The sequence below is a fragment of the Geotrypetes seraphini genome, chromosome 7 (genome assembly GCF_902459505.1).
Source record: "Geotrypetes seraphini chromosome 7, aGeoSer1.1, whole genome shotgun sequence".
Taxonomy (NCBI): domain Eukaryota; kingdom Metazoa; phylum Chordata; class Amphibia; order Gymnophiona; family Dermophiidae; genus Geotrypetes; species Geotrypetes seraphini.
The window spans coordinates 45,541,290-45,566,806 of NC_047090.1; the positions used below are offsets into that span (position 1 = coordinate 45,541,290).

General features: G+C 43.6%; 1 protein-coding gene across 3 annotated transcripts in view; it reads left to right on the forward strand.

Annotated features, from left to right (window-relative positions):
- WNT5B (Wnt family member 5B) overlaps positions 1–25,517 on the forward strand; it is a 244,454-nt gene that overhangs the window by 186,149 nt on the left and 32,788 nt on the right. For all 3 annotated transcript variants that reach the window (XM_033951683.1, XM_033951684.1, XM_033951685.1), the window contains exon 4: positions 6,669–6,961. In XM_033951683.1, the coding sequence (XP_033807574.1) occupies positions 6,669–6,961 (293 nt within the window). The remainder of the gene's footprint in view (positions 1–6,668; positions 6,962–25,517) is intronic.

Here is a 25,517-nt window from a genome sequence, read left to right on the forward strand (position 1 = left end):
TACTACGGTACTCGAGCCCCTTCCCTCTGCCTGTCAGTTTTTTCTGACCCATTCCTGAACAGTCACGGCTCTTCCCTTTCTCAGAGAAAAATATTAATAGGAAAAAGAAAAAGTAGTTTTTAGTCAGGAAAATCTTGGCTTTCTAGCCCTTAGGGCAGTAATTAAAAAAAAAAAAAAAGTGTGAAATTCCGACCTGTTTCTCACAGATCTTCAGTGACAGGGAAACTAATTTCTTCAACCGCCAGTTTTTTCTTTTTTTTTTTTGACTGTCAGCTAATCACAAGTGTTTTTTTGGCTAAAACAACAATCGCTAAAAAAAAAAAAAAAAGAGAGACGGAACAAAATCATAACAAGCCATTTTGCAGAACAAATTCGGGTCTGTTGCCCTTACAGACTTGCCAGCCCCACTTTATCACATAGCGGCTGCTAGGACCGCGGAGACTTTGGCAGTTAAGATGTCTACGCCTCCGATGTTGCTACAAACCGGCACGGAGAAAATGCTGGCGAAGAAACAGCTGATTTATATGTCCCCCCTCCCCTCAGGGCCCTGCTTCGGTCCGGCGGGGGAGGGCAGCGTACATCTGCCAACAATGACAAAAAAGTTTCAGCACTGGCGAGGCAGAAGAAGATTCCTTTTGGCTCCCACCCCTCAGGGCTCTGATTTGGTTCGGCGGGGGAGGGAAGTGCCGTTCTGCCTCATCTAGGCTGATAACAGGGTCCCAGCACCGGTGGCAACTGGTATGAAGAAGAAGCTTCGCGCTGAAATGGAGAGCACACCGGCAAAGCAAAAGGTATTTTTGGTTCCCTCCCCTCATGGCTCTGCTTCAGTCTGGCGGGGGAAGGAAGTACCATTCCGCCTTAGCTGGGCCAATAACACCCTAGGACTGGCGGTGACTCATCTATTACAAAACAGAAAAAATAAAAAGCTTTATGCCTGCACGGAGTGAACACTGGCAAACAGCAGGTACTTTGGCTCCTTCCTCTCAGGGCCCTGCTTCGGTTCCAGCGGGGGAGGGCAGCGTACATTTGCCAAGGCTGACAAGTTTCAGCACTGGCGCAACAGCAGAAGATTCCTTTGGCTACCCTCCCCTCAGGGCTCTGACATGGTCCGGCGGGGGAGGGAAGAGCCTTCCGCCTCAGCTGGGCTGATAACAAGGTCCCAGCACTGGTGGCAACTGGTATGAAGAAGAAGCTTTGCGCCGAAATGGCGAGCATACCGGCAAAGCAAAAGGTATTTTTGGTTCCCTCCCCTTAGGGCTCTGCTTCAATCCAGCGGGTGAGGGAAGAGCCGTTCCACCTCAACTGGCTGCACCCCAGCATTGGTGGCAATCAATAATATGAGGCAGCTCCCGGATCTCCCAGGAGCGCCAAGGTAAGTGTTGGGACCATGGGTGCTTTCAGCAGCTAATAGGAAAGCCACACTGGTTCCCGTGCTGGGACTCTGCAGGCCGCACCATTGAGAACATTTTATTGGCCCGCATTCTTCTTTTTCTTCACTTGTTCCTTCCCCTCTATTTTGACTCCACAAGGGGAGGGAAACCTATCGCTGCCATCACAGCAAGTAAAAAAAAAAAAGGGAAATCTATATATTATTAATACTTTTATAATATGATAATTATTAACTAAGTACCCAGAAGCTCCTGCCGCTGGATTGTTGTTTTTTTTTTATTATTTTCATTTTAGTAGCGGCATATTAGACACGGAGTTTTAATTCATGAGTGGCAGTGGCTCTCTCTCTTTTTTTGAAGCTGGTGGGTTCTAAATGTGGATGAAAAATTTTAAATAAATACTAATAATAATTATTTACAAGTCTTGACGGAACAACCACCCTCCTATACCCAGTTGTGCTGATGGAAGGCTATGTCTCCAGCTTCAGAACTGCTTCCCTCCCCTCTAGGATATGGAGGAATCTGACAGCAAACTGGTATCCTGCAGTATGAGGGGACTGGCAGTTACTGGCACCTGGACATTCTGCTCCCTCCCCTCAAGGTCCTGTTTCGGCCTGCCAGGGGAGGTGGATTATCCACAATGACCTTGACTCAGCAAAGGTAGTCTCGGGTTTCATGGTCCTCCTCCAAATCAAGTAGGTATTGCCTCGATCTACGGTCCTTGTCACGACCCTCATCAATGTGACTACCTCCCCCTACTCAAGACTGACAGTAGGTACTGCAGGTGAAGCTCAAATCAGCTCTTCAGCTCCTACCACCCTACCTTCTGTGGTTCCGGTGACATAGGAGGTGCAGTACCACAGTTCAGGAAAAGCCAGGTCACAGCACACAACACACATAACCTGATTTATTTACTAGAACTCTTTGGAGTCCAGATCCTGCACTTCCTTGGTGCTTTTTTATCTTGCCATTTTTGAAACAGCGTTAGCTTGCAGTATTCTCTCTCAATGCAAGTACAATATAAGAATAGCCTTACTGGGTCAGACCAATGGTCTATCAAGCCCTGTAGCCCATTCTAAGGTTGGCCAATCCAGGTCCCTAGTACCTGAGCAAAACCCAAGGTGTAGCAATATTCCATGCTACCAATATAGGGCAAGCAGTGGCTTCCCCTATGTCTTTCTCAATAACAGACTATGGACTTTTCCTCCAGCTAAGCTATCTGCTCTTAACCACATCCTCTGGCAACGTGTTCCAGAGCTTAACTATTCTGAGTAAAAAAAAATTTCCTCCTATTGGTTTTAAAAGTATTTCCATGTAACTTTATCGAGTGTCCCCCTATTCTTTGTAATTTTTGACAGAGCGAAAAATCGATCCACTTGTATCCGTTCTACTCCATTCAGGATTTTGTAGACTTCAATCATATCTTCCCTCAGCCATCTCTTTTCCAAGCTGAAGAGCCCTAACCGTTTTAGTAGTTCCATCCCCTTTACCATCTTGGTCGCTCTTCTTTGAACTTTTTGTAGCACCACTATATCTTTCTTGAGATAAGGAGACCAGAATTGAATGCAATACTCCAAATGAGGTTGCACCATGGAGCAATACAGGGGCATTATGACATTCTTAATCTTGTTAACCATCCCTTTTTTAATAATTCCCAGCATCCTGTTTGCTTTTTTGGCCGCCGCCGCACATTGGGCGAAAGGTTTCATCGTATTATCTACAATGATACCCAGATCCTTTTCTTGGGCGCTAACCCCCCAAAGTGGACCCTCGCATCTGGTAACTTGTGATTCAGGATATTCTTCCCAATGAGCATCACTTTTCATTTTTTCACATTAAATTTCATCTGCCATTTGGATGCCCAGTCTTTCAATTTCCTAAGGTCTGCCTGCAATTTTTCACAATTTGCATGCGTTTTAACAACTTTGAACAGTTGTTGGATTTTTTTTTTTTTTTTTAATTCTTTATTCATTTTCAAACTTACAATAAGTGTGACAATATGTCCAAAAAAATTAACAATAAATATATCACTTAATAATCAAACAAATAATCAATAAATATATCACTTAATAATCATCAATGGTACAAATGATATGCTCTTATCTCCCACCCTTCCCTATCATATAATCAAATACTTTGTACAATATGTAATAATAAAATTATACCCCCTCACAATTGAACTTGTAAATTTAAGGGAAAAATTGTCATCTAATCAGTACAATAGTTTGTTAATGGCTCCCACACATCTTGAAATTTCCTGAAACATCCCCACTGTATTGCAATAAATCTCTCCATTTTATAAACATAACATAAGAAATTCCACCAGAAATATAATTTAATCTACTCCAATTTTTCCAATTATACATAATTTGTTGAATGGCAACCCCAGTCATTATAAGTAATAATTTGTTATTTGCTCTTATTGCCATACCAAACAGCACAGTATCATATGATAATGCCACTGGGATGTCTAATAAACAATTAATTTGGTCCCAAATTGATTTCCAAAAATTCATAATAAATGGACAATAGAATAATAAATGGTCTAAAGTTCCTGATTCAAGGTGACAGTGCTAACATCAATTAGACTTAGAGCTATCCAATTTTTGTAACCGAACAGGGGTCCATAATGCTCTATGTAACAGAAAAAAACAAGTTTGTCTCATAGATGCCGACACTGTACATCTCATCCTCCAAGTCCAAATTCGTGGCCATTGAGACGCAGTAATTTGATGCTTAATCTCAATGCTCCAAATGTCTCTCAGACCAGTGTTTTGGTTTCTTTTTAATAAATCCAGTCAGCAATTTATACCACTGGGTGGCCTGGTGACCCAAGAAGTCCACCCAAGAAGTCCACCCATAAGAACTCCATACTATATTGATTATTAAGGTTTTTCCATTCAGGGAACCACGCCTGAATGGCCTGCTTCAGTTGAACTTTGAACAGTTTAGTGTCATCTGCAAATTTAATCACCTCACTCGTTCCAATTTCCAGATCTTTTATAAATAAATTAAATAGCACCGGTCCCAGTACAGACCTCTGCTGCACTCCACTGTTTTCTCTCCTCCATTGAGAAAAATGACCCTCTGTTTTCTATCCGATTACCAATTCCTTATCCACAACTGAACTTTGCCACCTATCCCATGACTCTTTAATTTTCTCAGGAGCCTCTCGTGAGGAACTTTATCAAAAGTTTTCTGAAAATCTAGATACACTATATCAACTGGCTCACCTTTATCCACATGTTTATTCACACCTTCAAAGAAGTCAAACAAATTTGTGAGGCAAGATCTCCCTTGGCTGAACCCATGCTGACACTGTCTCATTAAATCATATTTGTCTACGTGTGCCATAATTTTATTTTTTATAATCGTTTCTACCATTTTGCCCGGCACCAAAGTGAGGCTTACTGGTCTGTAATTTCCCGGATCGCCCATGGAGCCCTTGCTGTTCAATATATAATGAATGCACGTCCCTATCTTTACTCCAATCTTTTTCAGAGTAGTGATGGATAGCAGTGCCTCAATACATAGAAAAAAAACAAACAAACCTCAACTATGTTTTTTCTTTACCACAGCTTAACTCTTAGAATAGTGCATGGCTACTGGATAGCTTCACTTTCTATAGTTATTCTATTCAGTTGGACACAGGGGTTGTTTCTCTCAAACTTCTATACAGTGGCATACACTTTCTGTGCTTTCTTCGATGTGGTTTACTCTTTTGGCAGGACATGCCTTTGACATTCTGAATTAATTTAAATTTGATCAACTTGCAACATACTACATTAGCTTTCATCTCTTCTATTTACTACCTCAGTCTGAGCCCTCAGCACTTTGGAGGTTTTTCCACACTTATGTATACATATATTTTCATAGCTAATTTTTTCTATTTTGACATTGGTACGCTGGATCAGATCACTTGTACCCTTGTTTCAGATCCATTTTCTATTGCATGTTGCACTTCAACAGATTCTCATTGGTCACTGTGGTTGCTCACATCCCCACAAAGTTACCTTGGAATTCCTTTCCCGGCTGAGAGCAAGACTTAGATTCATAGGGTCTTATCTCAGGGCTGCCCAAGTCTGGTCCTCGAGATCTACTGGCAGGCCAGGTTTTCAGGATATCCACAATGAATATGTATGAGAGAGAGATTTGCATACGAAGAATGCAGTGCAGGCAAATCTCTCTCATGCATATTCATTGTGGATATCCTGAAACCTGGCCTGCCAGTAGATCTCGAGGACTGGACTTGGGCAGCCCTGGTCTATCTTCATTGGCACTGAATTCTAACAAGTTTATTAACCTCACCAGGCCACGCTAATTCATTTGCATAGCCCCTCTCCAGCCTTCCTCCCGGCATCCCAACCTTACCTGGTGGTCTAGCGGGCTTTCGGAGCAGGAGCGATCTTCCTATGCTCCTGCCCCGTGTAGATCGCCACTAGGAAATGGCTGCTGTGAGCTCCCGTCGTAGTCTCACAGTCATTTCCTATTGGTAATCTGCACGGGGCAGGAGCATAGGAAGATTGCTCCTGCCCCGAAAGCCCGCTAGACCACCAGGTAAGGCCAGGATGCCGGGGGGAAGGCTGGAGGGAGGCGGGGGTGGGTCAGAGCCGGACCAGAAGTTATTCGCAGTTTTTCTCAATTCGCGGTCCGGCTCTGCCCCTGTGAATACCGAGGGAAAAGTGTACATCCCAAAACAGTGTGGTATTTATAATCCCTGATTCTACCCATTGAAATCAGCACTGCAATCCCATAGTGCATCAGGGTGAGTTTGGCAGAAATCCAGATCTGGTCTACAAATGTCCCTCCTGGAATTGGGTAACTTGGAAGCTCTGAAATTACTTGTTCCATGCCTTTGTCTTTTTGGGAGTTGTATCTGCTACACGGTGCAGGTTACTTCTTAGGATAAGCACAACAAGTCATTTCAAAGCTGTTTTGAGCTGAGATGTTTAATTCTTGGTTTTTATCCTCTTATCCCTTAAGGATCCACTGTGTTTATTCCCTTCCTTTCTGAATTCAGCCTCCTTTTGTTTGGGAGATCTGTTCAAACATCAATCAAATGGAAATATTTCCTGAGTTTGCTTTTGATTCTACCTCCGTTGTAGCTTCTTACATTTGAAAAAGGCCTGTTTCTTTGAAACAGGCCTGTTTCTTTTCTGTGTGACTACTGTATATTTGGGCTACCAGACCTCTGTAACAAATTGCTGCTTTATGAGGCTTCTGCTTACTCTGAGATTGCATTTTGAGTATCTCTAATTTCTCTTTTCTCATCCTTTACAGGCAGCAGGGAGACAGCTTTCACATATGCCGTGAGTGCTGCTGGTGTGGTGAATGCCATTAGCCGGGCCTGCCGTGAGGGGGAGCTCTCTACTTGTGGCTGCAGCCGGACACCTCGGCCTAAGGATCTGCCCCGAGACTGGCTCTGGGGAGGTTGTGGGGACAACGTGGAGTACGGGTATCGCTTTGCCAAAGAATTTGTGGATGCCAGGGAGAGGGAGAAGAACTATCCCAGGGGTTCAGAGGAACAAGCGCGGACGCTGATGAATCTACAGAACAATGAGGCAGGCCGCAGGGTAAGGAGGCTTAAAACACAGCTTACATTACCTCCCTGCTCTAAGCTGAAACTCTTTATTCTAACAGGTTTATTTGGTGTCCTAACTTAGGCTGCTGGGTAAGACATTATATTCAGACCCAATGAATTCTCATCCCTTTGAGCCTATAATCTGAATATTTGATGCACTGAGGTTTGAGAGTTGCCCAATCAGAGCAATGGCCAGTGGCAGAAACGGGACTTGAGCTCAAGTCTTGTAGCTTCCCAGCTCTATCCAAAGTTGTACATGTGCAAATAGAGTATGATATAAAATTATAACACAAAGATCATTTTTATAGTACTGTTGGATGTATACAGAACTATATCAGATGAAGCAGAAAAATTCAGTAAAGTATTTTTTTTGCAATCTGTAATCATTTTCACTTCAAACTAAAAATCCATAAATTGCTAACTTAACAAATATCATTTGCCTTGTTATAGGGATGTTCAGACTACATGAAAGTTCCACTTTTATGGAGACATTATCCAAAACAGGGGTAGGCAGTGCTGGTCCTCAAGAGCCCCAGGCAGGTCAGGTTGTCAGGATATCCTTAGTACACTTCTCCCTCTGTATTCGCTGCGATAGGGGTTTTAACAGAACTGCAAATGCAGAAAAATCGCGAATAACTTTTTCATATGTTATTCGCTGTTTTCTATTAAAAACTATCGTGAATATGGTGAAACCGCGAATAACATGGTGGGAGACCTGGCCTATTCCTGAAGGAGAGGCAAAACACGGTGAAGAAAGTGCTGGGAATCGGCTATTTTCTCTGTAAACGCTTGGAATCAGCGATTTCTCTATGCAAGCTGATGTAATTTGGGAGGGAGGAGCCAGCAAGCTAAAAATCGTGAATAATCGAAACCGCGAATATGGAGGGAGAAGTGTATGTAAATCTATGTCCTGCATATTAATTGTAGATATCCTAACAACCTGACCTGCCTGGGGTTCTTGAAGACCAGAGTTTTCCTACCCCTGCTCTAAAGGGTCTCCAGAGTGGTTGATAGAGCTGGGGTTATGAGAGATGTAAAGAAGACATGCATAACAGGTCAGATTTCATCTCAGCCTACTTTTCTTGAGATTTAGCTGGGGCATAATTCTATAAAATTGTTGGAGACATCTGAGCTCTTAGAGCTTAATATTCAAAAGGGTAGGAAAGGCTCCTGCCTGATTAAATCCCACTCACTTGGTCCTCTGGCGATACGTAGTGACGCTGAACTGGGCAGTGCTGTTGAATATTGACTCTGGGCAGTGCTGTTGAATATTGACTGACAGCTGCAGCACTATTGGGTTATTTGGGGGTAGTCCATGGGCAGAGATTGGACAGAGCCAGTACTTAACCAAGATCAGTGTCGTACCACAGTGTTATTTTGATTTCTCTAAGTAAGCAAACTGACATAGTAAGGTGGTTGGGGGGTTGAGTGCCCCAGGTGATGACATCTCTCCTCTCCACCCCAGCATGAAGGGCCTCTTTTATAAATGCATCCTTCCTCCTTGTACCTCTTGTAATTGTTACCAGCAGCTAGCAGGGTCTCACCTCATTGCTCATACCAGCCTCAGTCCTCTCTCTGATATCACTTCCTGTACTTGGGACCAGGAAATGATATCAGAGGGCAGGCTCGGCCAGTGCGAGTGCCGGTGGCCCAAAGAGTTGCAGCAGTGCTGCTGGGGATCCTGTCGGGGGGGGGGGGGAGGAATAGCATGGGGAGGGTAAGAGAGTTGCTGGAACGCGGGGATGGGGAGAAAAGATGCCAGACATCCAAGGGAAGGGGCTGATAGAGATGCCAGACCACGGGAGGGAGGAAGGAAAGGAGAAAGATGTCAGACCACGGGAGGGAGGAAGGAAAGGGGGGAAGAAAGATTGGATGCACAGTCAGAAGAAGAAAGTGCAACCAGAGACTCATGAAATCACCAGACAACAAGGTAGAAAAAATGATTTTATTTTAAATTTAGTGATCAAAATGTGTCTGAATTTATATCTGCTGTCTATATTTTGCACTATGGCCCCCCTTTTACTAAACAGCAATAGCGGTTTTTAGCGCAGGGAGCCTATGAGCATCGAGAGCAGCCCTGGGCATTCAGCGCAGCTCCCTGCGCTAAAAACTGCTATTGTGCTTTAGTAAAAAGGGAGGGGGGGTATTTGTCTATTTTTGTATGGTTGTTACTGAGGTGACAGTGCATAGAGTCATCTGCCTTGACCTCTTTGAAAAAACCCCAGAATAGGAATGATAATTAACATTTTCTCAGCATACAGTGTGCTTTGTGGTTTTTTTTTTAAATTTTATTGTTGATAGATCATTTTGACTTGGTCATTTTAAATGTAGCTCGTAAGCCCAAAAAGTGTGGGCACCCCTGAGCTAGAGCGTTGAAGTTGCGTGTTTCTGCCGTAAAGGTCATCTCTGATGCAACCGGAAGTTGCATCAGAGACGACCTTTACAGCAGCCATATGCAACTACAACGCTCCAGCTGCTGTAAGAAGGCAGTTTAGACATCGCCGGCCACAGGGCAGGGAGGTTTGTCGGACCGGGCCTGTTGTCTGGGCCGGGGGGGGGGGGGGAGAGAAAGAGCCACAAAGGTAAGGGGCAGAGAGGGAGAAAGGAAGAAAAGGTGGGGTGGAAAGGAAAACAGGGTAAAACGGAGAAGGACGCTGAAAGCACATGGGGAAGACAGAGTGGGAAGAAGATGCTGAATGGAAATGGGGAACAGAGAGAGGGGAGAAGATGCTTAAGGGAAATGAGGAACAAAGAGTGGGGAGAAGATGCTTAAGGGAAATGAGGAACAAAGAGTGGGGAGAAGATGCTGCAGGAAAATGGGGAAGAGAGAGTTGGGAGAAGACGCTGGCAGGGAAGAAGACAGAGATGCCAGACTATGGGAGGAGCGGAGGGAAGAAGATGGGTGCCAGACCAATTTGGAAGGAGGGAGAAAGGGAGAGGCACAGTAACAGAGCAAATGGAAGATGCAGAGAAAAGAGGGACAGTGGATGGAAGGAAGAGAGTAACAAGAAGATGAGGAAAGCAGAAACCAGAGAAGACAAAGGTAGAACAAAAATTTTCTATTTATTTATTGCTTTAGGAGACATGTGTCACTGTTTCTGTGGTGTTGCATTGTATGCAGAGTCCAGCTTCTTGCTGGTTCAATTTAACCTTTGTCTATGTATTTCTATTTTATCCCCCTTTTACAAAATTGTGGAGCATTTTTTAGCGCCAGCCATGGTGGTAGCAGCTCAGATGCTCAGAATTCTATGAGCGTCGGAGCTGTTACCACCATGGCTAAAATTCACACTACAGTTTTGTAAAAGGGGGAGGGGTTAGTTTGTGATGACATATTCCATACTAGGCGAAGGTGTTTTCTGTGTTCTGTGTGTTCGAAAGACATGGTTTTCTGTTAGGATTGACGGTGTAGGATTGATCTGTACTAGTCTGGCTTGTTTAGTTTTACAATGTTGTACTGCTCACTGAAGTATGTAAGATGCTGCCTTTTCCTAGGTACTCATGTGTGACATGTGGCTTGTTACTAAAAATCATGTTTTTTGTACAGATGAGGGGGGGGTGCCAAAAATGATGGGCCCCGGGTGTCACATAAGCTAGGTACGCCACTGCCGAATTGGACAAAGCCAGAAAAGGTGCTACTGGTCAGATTTTCTTAAATTAATTTTCAAAAACTGGCTGACAAGAGAGAAAAAGAAACAGTTGGCCATATTTTGGGTTTCACCTTGGGTTAATTTCCTAGGAACGTGGAGTAAAGATGAGTAGCTCTGAGTATTCAGCCACGACACGTCACATGTTGCATTCTTCACCCAGAGAGTGGTAGAAAGCTGGAACGCTCTTCCAGAGGCTGTTATAGGGGAAAACACCCTCCAAGGATTCAAGACAAAGTTAGACAAGTTTCTGCTGAACAAGAACGTGCGCTGGTAGGGCTAGTCTCAGTTAGGGTGCTGGTCTTAGACCAGAGGGCCGCCACGTGAGCGGACTGCTGGGCATGATGGACCACTGGTCTGACTCAGCAGTGGCAATTCTTATGTTCTGAGTCTTAAAACTGCTGTTGTAGCATTGAGAATAAAGATATCATATTGCACAGACGATGATAAGAGTAAGGCTGACACGATGATTAGCGCTTCAGTCAGGGCAGGATTAAGGCGCAGGCAAATTTAGGCCCAAATGTTTAGGCAGAGACCTCTTGAATGTCTATACCTTCCAAGACAGATTTTTGCAGTAGTAAATTTAGCTATTTGGGGATGGAAAGGAACAGAGCAAACAGAGAGAGTAATTGCTTCATGAGAGAGCAGCAAACGGAACACAAAAAAGGCAAGGGAGATGTCTTAAGCAACCTGTGTATAACCTTTATTGTTAAAATGGAAGGGGACATTAATCAAAGCAGATGTCTGTCCTCTTCACCCCATCTGTATATTTTTCCAGTTGGCAAGAGGAGACGGTGAGCAGCACATCATACCAGCTACTTCCTCTTCTGTCAGTTTTCCTTTGCAGTCAGAACTGTGCAGGCTCATATTTTTAGGACTTATAAGATTTATTTATGTTATGAGGGGCCCAACATTCTTGTTTGCCTAGGGCCCACCAAGGGTTAATCCTGCCCTGACTTCAGAATTAGAGGCATTAACCTGGTACAGTTTAGCAGAGGTGTCATAAGATGCAGTGGTTTATAAAGAGATTGCAATTGTTTTATTATTCAATAGAAGCTAGAACAGAGATCAGTATTGATGGTTACTGAAGTGAACACGCAAGACAACCAAATTACTTTAATTTCTATTTAAAAGTTGATATTCTAGGAAGTAATCTGGCTTGTCAGTGGTTATATATCAAACATTCCCTATTTTCCCAAGTAACAGAACTTCAACATTCAGGGATCATCAGACCACCACCAAGTAACGTAACTTCAGGTGGTTTAAATCCTCATCAATCCCAGCAGGATTAATTTTTACTTTTACTTATCGTCATCTAAATTTTCCATTATTTATACTTATATTTTAGAATATCATTGTGTATACTGGTACTTAACTTTAGGGGATGAGCACTAGAACATCAATACACCCATTGTGAAACTAAACAAGCCAGATTAGTCCAGATTGATCTTGCACAGTCAATGCTAAAAGAAAACCATATCTTTTTCATTCATGCAGAACACAGATACAGCCTCATCCAGAATGGAATAAGTAATCATAAACTAAAATTAGAAATATGTAGACAAAATCTAAACTGAACCACCAAGAAGCCAGACTGCATACAGTGCAATACCACAGAAACAGTGATGCATGCCCCCTAATACTGTGCCAAATAAAGATAACAGATGTAAATTTTCACTTGTAGGAAAACTAGGTTCTTCCCTCCCTTTCAGACTCACTCAGCTCTGGAACAACCTTACCTCCCCTCTTAGGAATCTGAGCTCCCTCCAACTCTTCCGTAAACATCTGAGAACCTGGTTATTCTCAAAAATGTAACTCCTCCTCCCTCTCTGGTTATTCTAGTCCTCTAAATTTTCTCTTCATTTTGCCTCTTCCCTTCACTGGAGTTCCTTTCTACCTTAACTCTTGTTAACCGTGTCGAGCTTTACGAATGTAGAGATGATGCGGTATACAAACCTAAGGTTTAGTTTAGTTTAGTTTAAATTTGGGGGAAAAAATGATAATCACCACTTTACAAATTAACAAACAGAAATACGTAAAAGAAAAGATAGAAAATAAGACCATTTTATTGGCTTAGTACATTTTTAAATTACCATATTTTTCGCTCCATAAGATGCACCTGACCATAAAATGCACCCTAGATTTAGAGTAGGAAAACAAAAACAACAAAAACAACAAAAACATTTTGAACCAAATTGTGTCCTAATATATACCAGGCTCTGCACCCAGCCCCCCTTACTCCCTGCCAGGCTTTGCACCCAACTCCACACTCCTTGCCAGGCTCTGCACTCTGTCCCCCACACTCCCTGCCAGGCTCTGCACCCTGTTCCTTTCATTTTTCATATACACACAATACACAGAGCAGATATAAATTCTCAAAATGGACACATTTTGATCACTAAATTGAAAATAAAATCATTTTTCCTACCTTTTGTTGTCTGGTGATTTTATGAGTCTCCTTCCTTCCTTCACTCAGGCCCAACAATTGTCCCTTTATATTCCCTCCCTCCCTCCCATGTCCCGAGTTTGTGCCCCCTCCCCCGCATTGCCTTCTAGCCTTTGTCTTTCGTCCTCTGCCCTCGGTCCTCCACCGCTCACCACTACTCGGGGAAGGGAAGGGCCAGCGTGCAGTGATTGCACATTGCCGACCCACAAGCCTTCCCCGACGTCAGTTCTGAAGTCGGAGAGAAGGTCCGGGCCAACCAATTGGGGGAAGGCTTGTGGGTCGGCAATGTGCAATCGCTGCACGTTGGCCCTTCCTGGAGTTGCGGTGTAGCGGCGGCGAGCAGAGAGCAGTGGCGGTGGTAACAGGCAGGCAGGCAGACGTGGAGCAGCGGCAGGGGCGGGCAGCAGTCAGCCAGTGTACCCCCCAACAACGGGGCATTTAAAAAGGTATGACAGGGTGGGTGGGGGGTATTTTAAAAATATATTTTCGCTGCTTAAGATGCACCCTTATTTCCACCCACTTTTGGGTGGAAAGTGCATCTTATGGAGCGAAAAATACGGTATCTTTTAGATGCCAAAACCACCTTCCTCAGGTTAATACAGTATACTGTAGTTATGGTATCCTGTCCTGTCCTGAGGAAGGGGGTTTTGGTCTCCAAATGTTAGTCAAAAATATATTAAAATTAGTCTAATAAAGATCACATTATTTCCATTTTCTATTTATAAATGTTTATCAACACAGCAATCTATATAACATCGAATGTATCTGTCTGTGTGTGTGTGTGTGTGTACATGTTCCAGCATAACTCTGAAACACATGGAGAAATTTCAACCAAACTTTGTATACATATCACTTACTATCTGGGGAAAAATACTGTGGGGGTGGGAAGGGGTGACGTGTAAAAATGATTGAAAGTGACAGATATTGCTGGTTTCTGCAAGGGGAGATCGTGCCTAACAAACTTATTGCACTTCTTCGAAGGAATTAACAAACGGATAGACAAAGGAGACCCCATAGACATCATATATCTAGATTTCCAAAAAGCCTTTGACAAGGTGTCCCATGAACGCCTACTCCGGAAACTGAAGAACCATGGGGTGGAAGGAGACGTACATAGATGGATCAGAAACTGGTTGGCAGGTAGGAAACGGAGGGTAGGAGTGAAGGGCCACTACTCGGACTGGAGGAGGGTCACTAGTGGGGTCCCGCAGGGCTTGGTTCTCGGGCCGCTGCTATTTAATATATTCATAATTGATCTAGAAACAGGTACGAAGTGTGAGATAATAAAATTTGCGGACGACACCAAACTATTTAGTGGAGCTCGGACTAAAGAGGACTGCGAAGAATTGCATAGGGACTTGAACAAACTAGGGGAATGGGCGACGAGATGGCAGATGAAGTTCAACGTTGAGAAATGTAAAGTATTATATGTGGGAAACAGAAACCCGAGGTACAACTATATGATGGGAGGGATGTTATTAAATGAGAGTACCCAAGAAAGGGACTTGGGGGTAATGGTGGACATGACAATGAAGCCGACTGCACATTGCGCAGCGGCCACTAAGAAGGCAAACAGAATGCTAGGCATAATCAAGAAGGGTATTACAACCAGAACGAAAAAAGTTATTCTGCCATTGTATCGGGCGATGGTGCGTCCACATCTGGAGTACTGCGTCCAATATTGGTCGCCATACCTTAAGAAGGACATGGCGTTACTCGAAGGGTTCAGAGGAGAGCAACGCGTCTGATAAAGGGGATGGAAAACCTTTCATACGCTGAGAGATTGGAGAAACTGGGTCTCTTTTCCCTGGAGAAGAGGAAACTTAGAGGGGATATGATAGAGACTTACAAGATCATGAAGGGCATAGAGAGAGTGGAGAGGGACAGATTCTTCAAACTTTCGAATAATAAAAGAACGAGAGGGCATTCAGAAAAATTGAAAGGTGACAGATTCAAAACGAATGCTAGGAAGTTCTTCTTTACCCAACGTGTGGTGGACACCTGGAATGCACTTCCAGAGAGTGTAATAGGGCAGAGTACGGTACTGGGGTTCAAGAAAGGATTGGACAATTTCCTGCTGGAAAAGGGTATAGAGGGGTATAGATAGAGGATTACTGCACAGGTCCTAGACCTGTTGGGCCGCCACGTGAGCGGACTGCTGGGCACGATGGACCTCAGGTCTGACCCAGCAGAGGCATTGCTTATGTACTTATGTTATGTTACCCCGTAGTTTTTTAGCCTCATGAGATGATTTTCCAGCATAACTCTGAAACACATGGAGAGATTTCAACCAAACTTGGTATACATATAGAAGATTGATATAAATACATACCCAGACAATGCCGGGTAATCAGCTAGTAAAGCAATAAAAAAAAAGAAAATTTTTTTTCTCCTCCGTTTCCTACCTTTTGTTGTCTCTGGTTTCTGCTTTCCTCATTTTTATCTTTATTTATCCAGGGATAGACTGGAACCTAGGTACCTCCGGCTGCAGTAGGGAGACCAAGTTCCTGGATGCTGTAGGCGATTGCTTCCTGGAACAACTTGTCAAGGAAAATATAAGAGGAAATGCAATTCTGGACTTAATTCTAAATGGACTACGAGGACCGGAGCAAGGTGTAGAAGTAGAAGGGCCGCTGGGAAGCAGTGATCACAATATGATCCACTTCAACTTGGACACAAGGGCAAAACATCGATCCAGAATGAAGGCCATGGCACTGAACTTCCGAAATGGAAATTACGAAGGGATGAGAGTCATGGTGGGGAAGAAGATTAAGAAGAGGATAAGCACTGTAAAGACGCTAGAGCTAGCATGGTCCCTTTTTAAGGACACAGTCACCAAGGTACAAAATCTATATCTATCATGTATCAACAAGGGATCCAAGAGGAAAAAGAACAAGGAACCGGTGTGGCTCACTGTAGCGGTGAAAGAAGTGATCAGAGACAAAAAGACTTCGTTTAAGAAATGGAAAAGATCAAAATTGGACAAAAACTGGAAAAAGCACAAACATCAAAGCAGGTGCTATAAGGCGGTAAGAGGGGCCAAAAGAGACCCCGAGGAAAAAATAGCCAAAGTGGTAAAAAACATCAAGCTGTTCTTTCAATATATTAAGGGGAAACGACCCGCGAAGGAAGCAGTGGGGCTGTTGGATGACCATGGAATATAGGGAGTACTAAAGGAAGACAAAGCCATTGCTGACAAACTGAACACATTTTTTGCGTCTGTATTTACCAAAGAGGATATACGCAACATACTGGAAGCCGACAGGCTATACACAGGAAACAAAGATGGGAAACTGACAGGGTTGAAGGTCAGTCTAGAAGAGGTATGCAGGCAGATTGATAGGCTTAAAAATTATAAATCCCTGGGACCAGATGGCATCCATCTGAGGGTAACCAAGGAACTGAAAGGGGCTATAGCTGAACTGCTTCAACTAATAGCCAATCTGTCGATCAAATCAGGAAGGATTCCAGAAGACTGGAAAGTGGCGAATGTTACGCCGATCTTCAAGAAAGGTTCGAGGGGAGATCCGGGAAACTACAGACCGGTAAGTCTGACCTCGGTACCAGGAAAGATGGTAGAGGCGCTGATAAAGGACCGCATCATTGATCACCTTGATGGACACAATCTGATGAGGACCAGCCAGCACAGCTTTAGCAAAGGAAAATCTTGCTTGACGAACTTACTGCACTTCTTCGAGGGAGTAAACAGGCAGATGGACAAGGGTGACCCAGTCAACATTGTATATCTGGATTTTCAGAAGGCGTTCGACAAGGTCCCCCATGAATGACTACTTCGAAAAATTGAGAATCGAGGGTGAATACTCATGTGGATTAAAAACTGGTTGGCAGATAGGAAACAGAGAGTGGGGGTAAATGGACAATAATCGGACTGGAAAAGTGTCACAAGTGGACAACATATTTATATGTTCTTCAACATATTTATAAACGATCTGTAAATTGGTACAACGAGCGAGATGATTAAATTTCCAGACGATACAAAGTTATTCAGAGTAGTGAAGACACAGAAGGATTGCGAAGACCTGCAACGTGACATAAACATGCTCGAGAAATGGGCCGCAACATGGCAAATGAGGTTAACGTGGATAAATGTAAGGTGATGCATGTCTGTAACAAAAATGTTATACACGAATACAGGATGTCTGGTGCAGTACCCGGAGAGACCCCCCAGGAAAGAGACTTGGGAGCACTGGTCGACAAGTCAATGAAGCCATCCGCGCAATGTGTGGTGGCGGCAAAAAGGGCGAACAGAATGCTAGGAATGATTAAGAAGGGGATCACAAACAGATCGGAGGTTATCATGCTGCTGTACTGGGCCATGGTACACCCCCACCTAGAATACTGCATCCAGCACTGGTCGCTATACATGAAGGACACAGTACTACTTAAAAGGGTCCAGAGAAGAGTGACTAAAATGGTTAAGGGGCTAGAAGAGATGCCATACAGTGAGAGATTAGAGAAACTGGGCCTTTTCTCCCTTGAAAAGAGGAGACTGAGAGGGGACATGATCGAAACATTCAAGATTATGAAGGGAATAGACTTACTAGGTGGCACCTCATTGTGAGAGCATCAAGATGCACCTAGATGGCAGATTGTCAACAAAAACTTGAACATGTTTTGGGGTATCAAAACATCATTTGGATTTGACTTCAGAGAATGGGAGAGGTGCCATTAACTGTTGAGCCACAGCCACTTCCTTTGAGTTAGGGGTTTCTTACCATGAGAGCTTAGGATATCCTAGCCATGGCAAGATCAAAATAAGTGTGCCTGCAAACTGCACAAAGCTGATGAAAAACAGCAAAGTCCTCCATGTATACTCCTATAAGAGCTAATAGGAAGTTGTTAAAATGAGGTGAAGGTGAGAGTGGGATTTGAACTGGTGAGCTTGAGAAGATGGACAAGGTGCAACAAGGTGTCTTAACTTGTTGAGCCACAAATGGCTTCTTTTTGTAAGGAGAGAAGTTTCCTACCATGACAGCTTAGGATGTCCTAGCCATGTGAAGGTGAAAATAAGTTGCCTGGAAAGGGAAATGTGTTGATGAAAAATGGCAAAATCCACCTACCAATAATATGAGAGCTAATAAGAAGCTGTTAGGAAGTTGTTAAAATGGTGGGATTTGAACCAGTGAGCTGGAGAGGATAGAGGAGGTGCATTAACTTGGTGAGCTAGAAATGCTTTCTTTGTGGTGACTGTGATATCATTCCTAAGCAGATGATATATAGGCAGGTTAGCAAGCTATGATATGACAGGGCAGTGAGATCCACCTGATTAGAAGCTGATGTAGCTCAATGTGGTAAAATCCTGTGCTGATCTTACAGAGGTTGTGAGTTCAACACCCAGTGCATCTTTTAACTGAGGCATTCTACCTTGCAGGTGCACCTTGATGATCTCACAATGAGGTCAGCATTGTGCAGCTGCACACCTCCATTTTCAATGAAGGAAAATGCATGTTAAGGTCTATATCTGGTTTTTCTATTTTTAAGCTTTGAGAAATGAAGTAATGTATGCAATATTTATATATTTTTCTTGTTCTTTCTTTGCTCTCAAGAAAGAGCTGATTGCAGCACTGTTTGGTGAGAAAAAAGGAGTTCTTTTTAAGCAGGAAATCCAAAGGTGCTTTAATTAGTAAATCATATTGCTGTTTGGACAGAAAAGTACTATGTTTTGCATACAATATGTTTGTATTGATGTGCCCTATTGATATGGTGGCTTATTAAATCTATTAGGAGGGGAAAAAAGAGGAAAAAACATATTCCTGAACTCTGTAGAAAATAACATTTCGGAAGTTCAAAGCACGCCTAAGTTTTCGCCCATAGAAGATCACGTTCAGCTTAAGCAGAAACCACACTTAGACCAGCTTTTCATTCACCTACAATTTCCGCGATGTTTAGACGTGATCTGCCGCCCAACTAGCGTCTATCTCGAGCCTAACCACGCCCAGGTTACGCCCACGTCTACATACTTAGACGCAACTTTTCTTGAGAATGCCTACAAATATGGAGATGAGTCCGAAAACTCGCGTCTATCTCGCGTCTGTATTTTAAGCACACCTAGCTAGTGCCTACCTCTGTCTAATTCCCACTATACGCTTGTTAAGACCCTTAAATCGCTCATTAACCACTTAAATGGGACGCCTAAACGGCAGGCTTCACTTAGGTGCCCTTAGGCGCACTTTGCAGAATCAGGGTCTTTGTGTCTGTGAATGCACCTGAATATCTATCTCCCTTCTCAAACTCCAGCACTGTCTGTCTCTACCTCCATTACCCATTCACTGTGATTTTACAGGCTAACAAATAAAAGTACTGTACCTGCATATTAATTGTAGATATCCTGACAACCTGACCTGCCTGGGGTTCTTGAAGACCAGAGTTTTCCTACCCCTGCTCTAAAGGGTCTCCAGAGTGCTTTAGCTGGATTACAAAAATGTATCTAAAATCTTGGTTTTCGGACTAGCTACAGGTTTGTGCTTCCATGTACTGCCTTTTTTTCTGTGCATTTGCAGGGGTTAATCCCACCACCACCTTATCCCAGAAACACAGCTGCTATTGAAGAGTTAAGATAATGGTGCTATTACCTGGGGCCAATGTGGCGGTCTAGTAGCTCCCTCCCCCTGCTACCATAAAATGGCAATAGAAGCCCATCTTTATCACACCTCCCTCCCTAAAACAACACAACTGCTGGGTTCCCAGGGACAGTATGTCTGGGGGTGGGGTGGCATGTTTATTTCTTTTTAAAAATAAACAGCCCTGCTCTAACCACTCCTCTTTTTCCCCAGAGCAAAGCTTTTATTGCCTTCTTTCAATTTGTCTCTTTCCACACTTCCTTTCCTTCCCAGCTGCTTTCCCAGCTTACACCTAGTTTTACTCTCTTTTCTCTGCCTGCTCCCTCCCCCAGCCCTTAGTTCATGCCTTATCTCTCAACTTGTCCATCTTGCTTAGTAATTCACCCATCTGCTTTGTTTACACAGCCTGCATGCAGCAGGCCGCAATGATCAATCATTTCAACCTATGCCAGGCAAACCACGGGCAGGATGGTACACACACACACACACTCTTGATCACTTGATCACATACATATTCTTGATCACTCACACACATTCTTGATCTCTCTTTCCCATACACGTGTATACACACACACATGCTTGAGCTCTCACGTGCACACACACGCACTCACATTTTTGATCTCTCTCTCCCTCATGCGTGTGCGCGCACACACACATACATTCTTGATTTCTCTCTCTCTCTCTCGTACACACAATACATTCTTGATCTCTCTCTCTCTCGCACACCCAATACATTCTTGATCTCTCTCTCTCTCTCGCACACCCAATACATTCTTGATCTCTCTCTCTCTCTCTCTCGCACACCCAATACATTCTTGATCTCTCTCTCGCACACCCAATATATTCTTGATCTCTCTCTCTCTCTCTCGTACACACAATACATTCTTGATCTCTCTCTCGTACACACAATACATTCTTGATCTCTCTCTCTCTCTCTCTCGCACACCCAATAATACATTCTTGATCTCTCTCTCTCTCTCGCACACCCAATACATTCTTGATCTCTCTCTCTCTCGTACACACAATACATTCTTGATCTCTCTCGCACACACAATACATTCTTGATCTCGCTCTCTCTCTCTCGCACACCCAATACATTCTTGATCTCTCTCTCTCTCTCTCGCACACCCAATACATTCTCTCTCTCTCTCTCTCTCTCTCTCTTGCACACCCAATACATTCTTGATCTCTCTCTCTCTCGTACACACAATACATTCTTGATCTCTCTCTCTCTCGCACACACAATACATTCTTGATCTCTCTCTCTCGTACACACAATACATTCTTGATCTCTCTCTCTCTCGCACACACAATACATTCTTGATCTCTCTCTCTCGTACACACAATACATTCTTGATCGCTCTCTCTCTCTCTCTCTCTCTCTCGCACACCCAATACATTCTTGATCTCTCTCTCTCTCTCTCTTGCACACCCAATACATTCTTGATCTCTCTCTCTCTCTCGTACACACAATACATTCTTGATCTCTCTCTCTCTCGCACACACAATACATTCTTGATCTCTCTCTCTCGCACACACAATACATTCTTGATCGCTCTCTCTCTCGCACATGTGAAGTATTTTCTGCAGCCCTGGTCAAGAGCGATGCAGTGTTTTCCTCTGCTGCCCATGGGTGTTTACCATCTTGCCGGCTCCCTCCTCTGTCTTGCTGCAGCGTTTGCGCTGCTCCAGAAACATTTTTTTTGGCCAATGCGGCCCAGGGAAGCCAAAAGGTTGGACACCCCTGGTCTAAAACATGTTTCGATTATTGGCACTTGGACGACTTTTATTATTAATCGTCCAAGTGCCAATTTAGATGGGATTTTAGATGCATTTCCGTTTCAATTATGAGCCCCCTATTCTATAAGGGAAAGTAGGCACTTACTTTTTTTTATATAAGGGGTTCTCAACCCAGTCCTTTGGATACATCTCGCCAATGTAGAGAATTTGTCCCCATCTTTGCAGATAACAGTGGGAAACCATCCCGTGTCATTCATTAGTATCTATCTCAACCTCAGTCCTTCTATACCAGCAATCTTTAATGAAAGGCTTGAGAGTCAGTGGCTGTGCAAATTCATACTCTGATTCTTCCCTCTCTCCTTAAAGAATGACACGGAGATGGTTTCTCGCAGTTAACCACGGACAGGGATGGTATCATTAGCCAGTCAGGTTTTCAGAATATCCACAATAATTATGCATGAGATAAATCTGCATACACAGCCTCCATTATATACAAATCTATCTCTTGCATATTCATTGAGGATATCTTGAAAACCAGGAAGGCTTGATGTGTCCTGAGGACTGTTTTGAGAGTTCCTGCTTCTTATAATACTATTGTAGGGGAAAGGGTAAAACGCGGACCTGACGGACCTCGCGGATCTAAACCCGCACGTCCTTAAAAATCTGAGGTCCATGCCACTTGTAGTTAGTTTCTGGCTCTGACAGACCTCGGTGACAATTTAGTGTTGACGGATCCGTTTTAGCATAGGGAGGAAAAGGTATTAGGATCCGTCAGCGCTAAAATGTCACCGAGGTCAGTCAGAGCCAGAGACTACTGCTAGTGCTGGAGCGGCTCTAAAACAAATCCTTTAAACTGGTTTCCTGCAGCCCCAGTAAATCGGCTCTGACAGACCTCGATGACATTGTAGCGCTGACGGATCCTAATACTTTGCTGAGACGGATCCATTAGCCCTAAATTGTCACCGAGGTCTGTCAGAGCCAGAAACTAACTACAAGCGGCACGGACCTCAGATTTTTAAGGACGTGGGGGTTTAGATCTGCGAGATCCGTCGGGTCCGTGAGGTCCGCGTTTTACCCCTTCCCCTATTGTAGTACAATTAGGTATATATACACATGTCATAGAGCTGGTGTAAGTATGTGGTTCTGGTGATATGTGCTTAGATTTCAAAATTTACAAAATTCTTTAAGTTAATGCATATAAATATGCACTTACATTCGTTGACGGGACAAAAGCGCGCAAGACTTTGGCGTGCCGACATTGCAGCACCGACAATTCGGCGCATGATCCCAGTGCGCCGCCTAAAAAGTTACTTTTAAAGAGCTCCGATAGGGGGTGCAACCCCCCACATTATAGAGAAAACTTAACTTTTTCTTAAAAAATCGGGAAAAAATTAAGTTTACTCTATAATGGAGGGTTCCAACCCCCCCCCAACGGCAGCGCGAAAAGTAACTTTTTAGGCGGCGCGCTGGGGTCTTGCGCCGAATTGTCTGCGCTGCAATGACAATGCGCTGAAGTCCCGCGCGCGAATGACTATGAACCCTTCCATTCGTACTGAACCCAGAGTCCACCCTTGTGCAACCCCATCTGTAAATGAGATTTGCCACTGATATGTGTATTTACAGAAGAGTAAACATTTATGCACAAAACTGGTATGTAAATGTCACCCCCAGACTTGAAACTGCTCCTTTTCAACTTAACCCTTTATGTGGCAGAGGGTGAAACGGCTGCTTTACATAACTTGATGCTGAACGAGAGCAATAGGGCCAAGTAACGGGCATTTGGAGATGCAGATCTCCCATAAGAACCATGGAAGACACATGTTGCTTCTGAGCAACAATGCCAAATAAAGAACCACTAGAGCAGACCTTCATGTAATCATTGGCTTAATAAACCTTCCCTAGATTTATCCTTGATGTGCATTTGGACCCAGGTGCCTAGATCAGCATGTCTAGATGATCTGGCCGCCTAACTCAATAATTTAATAAGCTTAATTGGCTCAATAATTGGCGTAAATTAAAATTAATTGCTTTCTAGGCGCCTAACTCGGTAGGTGCCTACCGCTTTCAGCTAGGTGCCCAGAAAGTAGGCATAGTTAAGGGCGGATCGTGGGCAGATCGTGAGCGTGTATTTCCTAAAGGTGCCTACACTGGACTTTGGTGCCAATAGTTAGGCATAAATAGGGGATGCGTACTGGCGCCCAAGTACAATTTAGGCAACACTAGGTGTGATTCTATAAACTGCACCTAACTCATAATTGACATGCACTATGCACTGCGTTCCTTGGTACCTACGTTTTAGGCGCCATGTATAGGATCGAGGCCTTGGTGTGCATAGGAGGGTCGAGAAGGCCCAGCCATTTTGAAGAGGGGAGTGGGCTTCCCTCTTGCCAGCTTCTAATACAGGGGAGGAACTGGGGGGGTCTGAGTTGACCCCCCCCCTAGTCCACCAGGTCTGTCTTTTGGGGTCTTGGGGTGGATCTTCATGTAGGGTGGGGGGTGCCAGGAGAGAGTCTGGGGGAGGGAGTGTTTGGGAGGGGTCCAGGTGGCCCGGATGCACAACTGGATTTCTGAGGCAGGAGGGAGTGGGCATCCCTCCTGTCTCTCTGGGTGCGTCACTGTCGTGGGGGTGGCCCTGGTTGTCGTCAGTAGAGGGTGCAATGACTGTGGTCAGGGGATGGCAGCACAACTCTTTTTTTTAAATGGGGACAGATATTGTGTGTGGGTAACACACACACAACATACTGTTCCATTAAAAGAAAAAAGGTTTCTTGCCCCAAACAGCTGAATGGCATGAAGCTGCTTCAGGGCTTCCCCTGCCTCTCAGCTGTTTGGGCTTCCCCTGCAGGCTCTGCGCATGTATAAGTGTCGCTCTCACAGCGATTTGTCATCGGGATTGGACGGGGATTACGACAAACATCTGCTCAAATCATTTGCATACAAACTTGTTTGAGCATCAATTTCTCTTTTGGAATCGACCGCAGCGGATCCATTTGGTCTTACCAATCATTTTTAGTGCATCTAGCCCTGGGAGAGAATATGACATGACCTCATTAACATCCATTTGACTATATTTTAAATATAATTTGCAGCCATCTTTGGTATATGTGGTGTTTCTTATGCTAGCTAGAGGCCTTTGCTCATTCTGCACACATTTATTATTCCAATACTAACTGGACTTAATGCTGGAAGTAGGTTTTGAGAATCGGCTCAGGGTATTCATACAGTTTTTGCATTTGCCGTATGGGGGGGATGGAGAGGATAGAGAGTGAGGAGAAAATATTTTTGCATACCCACGTTGGACTGAGACCCACACAAAATTAGCCATCTGGTTATGCCTCTGTTTTAAAACATAATATAAATATTTATTCATCATTCCAGACACTATTGCTCTGTCTAAGGTCTGTTGAAACACAAAGCATATGACCTTTGGCCTGGCAGTCGTAATATTTGTCCCCATATTTTAGTTTCTATATGGCCTGTGTAAGAAGTATATACTACTGTTTTATTAGTTGTGACAATGAGTTTCATGTCATGATGGGCAGACTGACTGGTTTTACCAGTACAGGCAGTCCCCGGATAAAGAACGATTAGATTAATTAATATAACAAGTTATGGGGAGGAGGGAGGAAATGATTGTTTTATATATTAATTGTGTATTTAAAGTGCCTTTTTTGTAGTGTTTATATCTAAATTAATTGTATGGCACTGTCAAAGTTTGAAAATCAATAAAGATTAATTTAAAAAAAAAAAAAATCTGCATAATGACAAAACATAAGTATGATAACTTTTAAGTTGTATACAGAGCTATTAAAATTGCAAAAAAATACCCATACATAGTTGAAGTAGTAAAGATTTTTAATATACAGTACATTGACCACAAGGTGGCGAACAAACCTACCTATTGTAATGAAGCCTAGTCAGAGGGTTGAGCTACAAAAAGCACACATGAGAGAGAGGTAGAGAGAAAATGTATATTTTAAATACTCTTTAACACATGTAGCAAGCACACTTACGGAATCTAGCCCATACCAACTCATCCCTGCAAGTAATTTCTTCCATCCCCACCTGTACCTATAACTTTCAGAAGTAGTTATTTCACTAAATTATGCTATTGAAATACATTAAAGACCAGTATCC